The 7691-nt window shown below is 58.9% G+C and overlaps 2 protein-coding genes across 4 annotated transcripts in view; one reads left to right on the top strand and one right to left on the bottom strand.

Moving 5' to 3' along the window:
* The window catches only part of VIPAS39 (VPS33B interacting protein, apical-basolateral polarity regulator, spe-39 homolog), a 7467-nt gene extending 3722 nt beyond the window's left edge, over positions 1-3745 (bottom strand). The window contains exons 1-9 of one of the 3 annotated variants that reach the window (XM_075844492.1): positions 3466-3745; positions 2771-2971; positions 2274-2373; positions 1984-2124; positions 1871-1909; positions 1743-1807; positions 1601-1657; positions 1420-1512; positions 1159-1192 (exon numbers count right to left, since the gene is read on the bottom strand). In XM_075844492.1, coding sequence (XP_075700607.1) covers positions 1159-1192; positions 1420-1512; positions 1601-1657; positions 1743-1807; positions 1871-1909; positions 1984-2124; positions 2274-2373; positions 2771-2866 — 625 coding nt within the window. In that variant the 5' untranslated portion in view covers positions 2867-2971; positions 3466-3745. Of the gene's footprint in view, positions 1-1158; positions 1193-1419; positions 1513-1600; positions 1658-1742; positions 1808-1870; positions 1910-1983; positions 2125-2273; positions 2374-2770; positions 2972-3075; positions 3338-3465 lie in introns of those variants that run through there. The other 2 variants (XM_075844493.1, XM_075844491.1) reach the window with 2 other exon arrangements.
* Positions 3237-7691, top strand: part of AHSA1 (activator of HSP90 ATPase activity 1) — a 39896-nt gene continuing 35441 nt past the window's right edge. Inside the window, exon 1 of the mRNA XM_075844494.1 lies at positions 3237-3323. The gene's annotated coding sequence lies outside the window, so the exon portion shown is untranslated. The remainder of the gene's footprint in view (positions 3324-7691) is intronic.

Genomic DNA, 7691 nt, shown 5'->3' with positions numbered 1-7691 from the left:
ACTGTGCCCGTGTCATATACAGAGGACCTCAGCCTGGCACTGTGCCCGTGTGTCATACAGAGGACCTCAGCCTGGCACCGTGCCCGTGTGTCATACAGAGGACCTCAGCCTGGCACCGTGCCCGTGTGTCATACAGAGGACCTCAGCCTGGCACCGTGCCCGTGTGTCATACAGAGGACCTCAGCCTGGCACCGTGCCCGTGTGTCATACAGAGGACCTCAGCCTGGCACTGTGCCCGTGTGTCATACAGAGGACCTCAGCCTGGCACTGTGCCCGTGTGTCATACAGAGGACCTCAGCCTGGCACCGTGCCCGTGTGTCATACAGAGGACCTCAGCCTGGCACTGTGCCCGTGTGTCATACAGAGGACCTCAGCCTGGCACCGTGCCCGTGTGTCATACAGAGGACCTCAGCCTGGCACTGTGCCCGTGTCATATACAGAGGACCTCAGCCTGGCACTGTGCCCGTGTGTCATACAGAGGACCTCAGCCTGGCACTGTGCCCGTGTCATATACAGAGGACCTCAGCCTGGCACTGTGCCCGTGTGTCATACAGAGGACCTCAGCCTGGCACTGTGCCCGTGTGTCATACAGAGGACCTCAGCCTGGCACTGTGCCCGTGTGTCATACAGAGGACCTCAGCCTGGCACTGTGCCCGTGTGTCATACAGAGGACCTCAGCCTGGCACTGTGCCCGTGTGTCATACAGAGGACCTCAGCCTGGCACTGTGCCCGTGTGTCATACAGAGGACCTCAGCCTGGCACTGTGCCCGTGTGTCATACAGAGGACCTCAGCCTGGCACTGTGCCCGTGTGTCATACAGAGGACCTCAGCCCGGCACTGTGCCCGTGTGTCATACAGAGGACCTCAGCCTGGCACTGTGCCCGTGTGTCATACAGAGGACCTCAGCCCGGCACTGTGCCCGTGTGTCATACAGAGGACCTCAGCCTGGCACTGTGCCCGTGTGTCATACAGAGGACCTCAGCCTGGCACTGTGCCCGTGTGTCACAGGGCGGACCTCCGGTTTACCACAAGTCGTCAGGGGCAGATACCAGTCTAGCACATAGGATACATGACCTGAACAATCTACAGCAGTAAAATATGGCAGAAATAATAAAGTGTCCACAGGTCACCGTCCGAGCTACATCAGGGGAGACTCACCAGAACGTAACGTCCTCTTCAAGAATATCAACACCTGTAATAAAAGGATAAGATTCAGCAGAGGTCCCGACATGAGAGAAGGTTCGGGGGTGATTATAATAAGGGGTGTCTTCTGGGGTCTGATACTAAGGTTATAGGGTGCGGGGGCACGATGTCTAATGACCCGGCCATGTGACTACACTACGCACATTCTTCCCAGACACATCATTCTCAGGTGTATATATATATATAATGTATAGAGTGAGGCGCCAGCTGACTGACCGCTGTGATGACGTTGCCATCGTGGAGTCGTACGGCCTCATCCAGCAGCTGCAGCTTATCCTTCAGTGAGCGGAACCTCTCCATAGAGCACATCTGCGGGGACACAGCCTGAGGTCAGAGGGCAATGCACGGGCTGCGGGTGGCGCAGGGGGTAGAACAGGTCAGTGCGGCCCTCCCCTACCTTGCCACGCTGCATCCTCCGCACCGACTCCTCAATGCTCCAGTCTCCACTGTAATCCTGCAATATAACCACAGGCACCAAGTGTCACCCCCCAGCACAGCGGGCCCCCCATCAGCAGGCGTCCCCCTCCTCTGATCAGTACCTGGTATTCAGACTTGGGCTTGCGCTGTTCTGGAGCAATGTATTTAATGTTTGTATCTAGAAAAGCTGAGAAGATAAAAGTTCAGAAGAGGTGAACACCGAGTAACCCCCACCAGAGGCTGAACCTACCATCGGAAAGTGCCTGGAAGCTGCCGGGCCTGGACTTCCCTGCAGAGACAAGAGCGCAGCGTCAGAGCCGCCAGTGACCGCCCAGATACGCTGCCGCACCGCTGACTGCTCACCTCTGAAGAGGCTGCTGAAGGACCCAGGTCTGGGGAAGGAGGAGGTCGAGCTCGAAGGGTCAGGCCGGGACTTATTTGCAGCAAAACTTCTGGAGTCGGGGCCCTGGGAGTTGGACGTCTCGTGGATGGACCAGGATATACCTGAGAGGAGAGGGAGGTCACACGACGGACACCGTTATCACTGGACGGCTGGCCTCTCATTGGACAGCTTGGTCCGGCGGCGTCATGTGACCAGCCAGCTGAAAATGGCGCAGCGGTATAATGGCGGGTCACCTGCGGACACAACTCACTTCCCACAGGCTCCCCACTCCAGGTGAACTTCTCCCACTCCTCATCATCTTCATCCACAAAAGCCTTTATACTGTTCACCGCACGCTTAGACTCCTTCAGCTGCAAGAGAGGAGAAGATGAGACGGCAAGGGGGGGCGCGCGGCGGAGGAGGGAGAGGCGCGCGGCGGAGGAGGGAGAGGGGGGGCGCGCGGCGGAGGAGGGAGAGGGGGGGGCGTGCAGCAGGGGAGGGAGAGGGGGGGGGCCGCGCAGCAGGGGAGGAGGGGGGCCGCGCAGCAGGGGAGGGGGGAGGAGGGAGCCGCGCAGCAGGGGAGGAGGGAGGAGGGAGCCGCGCGGCGGAGGAGGGAGGAGAGGGCCGCGCGGCGGAGGAGGAGGGGGGGGGCAGCGCGGTGGAGTAGGAGGGGGGGCAGCGCGCAGCAGGGGAGGGTGAGAAGAGGAGAGGGGGCCGCACGGGGGGAGGGGGTGGTGCAGCAGATGGGGTGGGGTGTCTGACATCTACCTGAGATAAACCATCCTCATCATCATCTTCAAACGTGAAGGCCGTGCACTTGGAGGCGTGCCAGTAATCCTCCTCATCACCTTTCAGCCTGGACATCTGGACGGTGGAGCAACAGAGTGAACGGTGAGCCAGAGGAGAGGTCACCACCCACCGAGCGGAAAAAGATAACGTTACATAAAGAGGCCGGGATACAGGTCGGTTCTGCTGGGACAAGACACATATTTAATACATTAGACGTGCGGTGACTGGCCGGAGCAGAGACATATAGGACAAGAAGGAGGTCTGAGGTACAGAAGACCTCTTACCTGTCACCAGGACGCATACAAAACTGTGGAGAAGCAGCGCAATCTGGGAGTTGTAGTTCACACTGTCACACAGCGTATTATTAACACGACATTATAAACTACACCTCCCGGTATCCCCCGCGACCACTTCCTACTTCGCGCTGGATCCTCGTCGCAGACCAGTGACGTCACCCTATCCATTCCCGGCATGCATCGGAGACGATTTGTGTCGCGGATAAAGAACGAGGCCCCTCCCCCTCCTCTGTCAGGTTGTTACTGATCTTTCATGTCCGTGCTGCCGCCATTACGTCCCCACAGCGGTCCCAGACCCCGGGACACAGAGTGTAGAGATTGGTGATGTGACCCCGCGCGCCCCCCCCCATTTTGTGACGTCCCTTTTGTAGGTCGTACATGAGGGAGCGGGCTGTCGTGTTCTCCTGGATGTATCACATAATGCCCTCCACCTGTGCAGCGTGGTCCGTGTGTCCCCGCTGTAGAACGTCTCGGGTGCGGCCAGGCTCATAGACCCGGAGCGCAGATGTGGCCCCTGAGGTGACGCTCCCCCGGTGTCCGTCTGTAGAGCCTCGTTCACACGGCGTTTTCTGCTCAGTATTTAGAAGTGAAGTCCCGGAGAAGCTCCAGCACTCGGAGGACGTGCCACCTCCATAATATTCACCTACGCCGCATGTCAGCGCTAAACTGGCTGTATAAACAATTCACGCTGAACCGCCCGCCATCTAGTGGTGAAATAGTAAATTACAGGAGGACACGCTCCAGCCACAATCCTCGCAGTAACGCACACAAGCTCATACACAGGGATCTGATACTGAAACAAACACCGCAGCGCTGATTTATTCCCAGCCTTTAGTGTATTGTCTGGGGGAACACGACAGCCTCTGTACGGTTAGATTCACACACGCACTTCTGATGCAGTTTCTTTAACCATGTCCTGGAGTGGATCTAGAAGGAGGGAAAATAGAAAGTACAGACTTGTAGGTCTCCTCTCCTTCCGCTCCGTGCGTAATGATGGCGGCACATCGTCCCCTGCACACTACAGAGCGCGGTGTAATGATGGCGGCACATCGTCCCCTGCGTACTACAGAGCGCGGTGTAATGATGGCGGCACATCGTCCCCTGCGTACTACAGAGCGTGGTGTAATGATGGCGGCACATCGTCCCCTGCACACTACAGAGCGCGGTGTAATGATGGCGGCACATCGTCCCCTGCGTACTACAGAGCGCGGTGTAATGATGGCGGCACATCGTCCCCTGCACACTACAGAGCGCGGTGTAATGATGGCGGCACATCGTCCCCTGCACACTACAGAGCGCGGTGTAATGATGGCGGCACATCGTCCCCTGCACACTACAGAGCGCGGTGTAATGATGGGGGCACATCGTCCCCTGCGTACTACAGAGCGTGGTGTAATGATGGCGGCACATCGTCCCCTGCACACTACAGAGCGCGGTGTAATGATGGCGGCACATCGTCCCCTGCACACTACAGAGCGCGGTGTAATGATGGCGGCACATCGTCCCCTGCACACTACAGAGCGCGGTGTAATGATGGCGGCACATCGTCCCCTGCACACTACAGAGCGCGGTGTAATGATGGCGGCACATCGTCCCCTGCGTACTACAGAGCGCGGTGTAATGATGGCGGCACATCGTCCCCTGCACACTACAGAGCGCGGTGTAATGATGGCGGCACATCGTCCCCTGCGTACTACAGAGCGCGGTGTAATGATGGCGGCACATCGTCCCCTGCGTACTACAGAGCGCGGTGTAATGATGGCGGCACATCGTCCCCTGCACACTACAGAGCGCGGTGTAATGATGGCGGCACATCGTCCCCTGCGTACTACAGAGCGCGGTGTAATGATGGCGGCACATCGTCCCCTGCACACTACAGAGCGCGGTGTAATGATGGGGGCACATCGTCCCCTGCGTACTACAGAGCGCGGTGTAATGATGGGGGCACATCGTCCCCTGCGTACTACAGAGCGTGGTGTAATGATGGGGGCACATCGTCCCCTGCGTACTACAGAGCGCGGTGTAATGATGGCGGCACATCGTCCCCTGCACACTACAGAGCGCGGTGTAATGATGGCGGCACATCGTCCCCTGCGTACTACAGAGCGCGGTGTAATGATGGCGGCACATCGTCCCCTGCGTACTACAGAGCGCGGTGTAATGATGGCGGCACATCGTCCCCTGCACACTACAGAGCGCGGTGTAATGATGGCGGCACATCGTCCCCTGCGTACTACAGAGCGCGGTGTAATGATGGCGGCACATCGTCCCCTGCACACTACAGAGCGCGGTGTAATGATGGCGGCACATCGTCCCCTGCACACTACAGAGCGCGGTGTAATGATGGCGGCACATCGTCCCCTGCACACTACAGAGCGCGGTGTAATGATGGCGGCACATCGTCCCCTGCACACTACAGAGCGCGGTGTAATGATGGCGGCACATCGTCCCCTGCGTACTACAGAGCGTGGTGTAATGATGGCGGCACATCGTCCCCTGCACACTACAGAGCGCGGTGTAATGATGGCGGCACATCGTCCCCTGCGTACTACAGAGCGCGGTGTAATGATGGCGGCACATCGTCCCCTGCGTACTACAGAGCGCGGTGTAATGATGGCGGCACATCGTCCCCTGCACACTACAGAGCGCGGTGTAATGATGGCGGCACATCGTCCCCTGCGTACTACAGAGCGCGGTGTAATGATGGCGGCACATCGTCCCCTGCACACTACAGAGCGCGGTGTAATGATGGCGGCACATCGTCCCCTGCGTACTACAGAGCGCGGTGTAATGATGGCGGCACATCGTCCCCTGCACACTACAGAGCGCGGTGTAATGATGGGGGCACATCGTCCCCTGCGTACTACAGAGCGCGGTGTAATGATGGCGGCACATCGTCCCCTGCGTACTACAGAGCGCGGTGTAATGATGGCGGCACATCGTCCCCTGCACACTACAGAGCGCGGTGTAATGATGGCGGCACATCGTCCCCTGCGTACTACAGAGCGCGGTGTAATGATGGCGGCACATCGTCCCCTGCGTACTACAGAGCGCGGTGTAATGATGGCGGCACATCGTCCCCTGCGTACTACAGAGCGCGGTGTAATGATGGCGGCACATCGTCCCCTGCACACTACAGAGCGCGGTGTAATGATGGCGGCACATCGTCCCCTGCGTACTACAGAGCGCGGTGTAATGATGGCGGCACATCGTCCCCTGCACACTACAGAGCGCGGTGTAATGATGGCGGCACATCGTCCCCTGCGTACTACAGAGCGCGGTGTAATGATGGCGGCACATCGTCCCCTGCGTACTACAGAGCGCGGTGTAATGATGGCGGCACATCGTCCCCTGCACACTACAGAGCGCGGTGTAATGATGGCGGCACATCGTCCCCTGCGTACTACAGAGCGCGGTGTAATGATGGCGGCACATCGTCCCCTGCGTACTACAGAGCGTGGTGTAATGATGGCGGCACATCGTCCCCTGCGTACTACAGAGCGCGGTGTAATGATGGCGGCACATCGTCCCCTGCGTACTACAGAGCGCGGTGTAATGATGGCGGCACATCGTCCCCTGCGTACTACAGAGCGCGGTGTAATGATGGCGGCACATCGTCCCCTGCGTACTACAGAGCGCGGTGTAATGATGGGGGCACATCGTCCCCTGCGTACTACAGAGCGCGGTGTAATGATGGCGGCACATCGTCCCCTGCGTACTACAGAGCGTGGTGTAATGATGGCGGCACATCGTCCCCTGCACACTACAGAGCGCGGTGTAATGATGGCGGCACATCGTCCCCTGCACACTACAGAGCGCGGTGTAATGATGGCGGCACATCGTCCCCTGCACACTACAGAGCGCGGTGTAATGATGGCGGCACATCGTCCCCTGCGTACTACAGAGCGCGGTGTAATGATGGCGGCACATCGTCCCCTGCACACTACAGAGCGCGGTGTAATGATGGCGGCACATCGTCCCCTGCGTACTACAGAGCGCGGTGTAATGATGGCGGCACATCGTCCCCTGCGTACTACAGAGCGCGGTGTAATGATGGGGGCACATCGTCCCCTGCGTACTACAGAGCGCGGTGTAATGATGGCGGCACATCGTCCCCTGCGTACTACAGAGCGCGGTGTAATGATGGCGGCACATCGTCCCCTGCGTACTACAGAGCGCGGTGTAATGATGGGGGCACATCGTCCCCTGCACACTACAGAGCGCGGTGTAATGATGGGGGCACATCGTCCCCTGCACACTACAGAGCGCGGTGTAATGATGGCGGCACATCGTCCCCTGCACACTACAGAGCGCGGTGTAATGATGGCGGCACATCGTCCCCTGCACACTACAGAGCGCGGTGTAATGATGGCGGCACATCGTCCCCTGCACACTACAGAGCGCGGTGTAATGATGGCGGCACATCGTCCCCTGCACACTACAGAGCGCGGTGTAATGATCGCGGCACATCGTCCCCTGCGTACTACAGAGCGCGGTGTAATGATGGCGGCACATCGTCCCCTGCACACTACAGAGCGCGGTGTAATGATGGCGGCACATCGTCCCCTGCACACTACAGAGCGCGGTGTAATGATGGCGGCACA

Source organism: Rhinoderma darwinii, chromosome 12 (assembly GCF_050947455.1).
Source record: "Rhinoderma darwinii isolate aRhiDar2 chromosome 12, aRhiDar2.hap1, whole genome shotgun sequence".
Taxonomy (NCBI): domain Eukaryota; kingdom Metazoa; phylum Chordata; class Amphibia; order Anura; family Rhinodermatidae; genus Rhinoderma; species Rhinoderma darwinii.
This window is presented reverse-complemented; position numbering and strand designations above follow the sequence as displayed.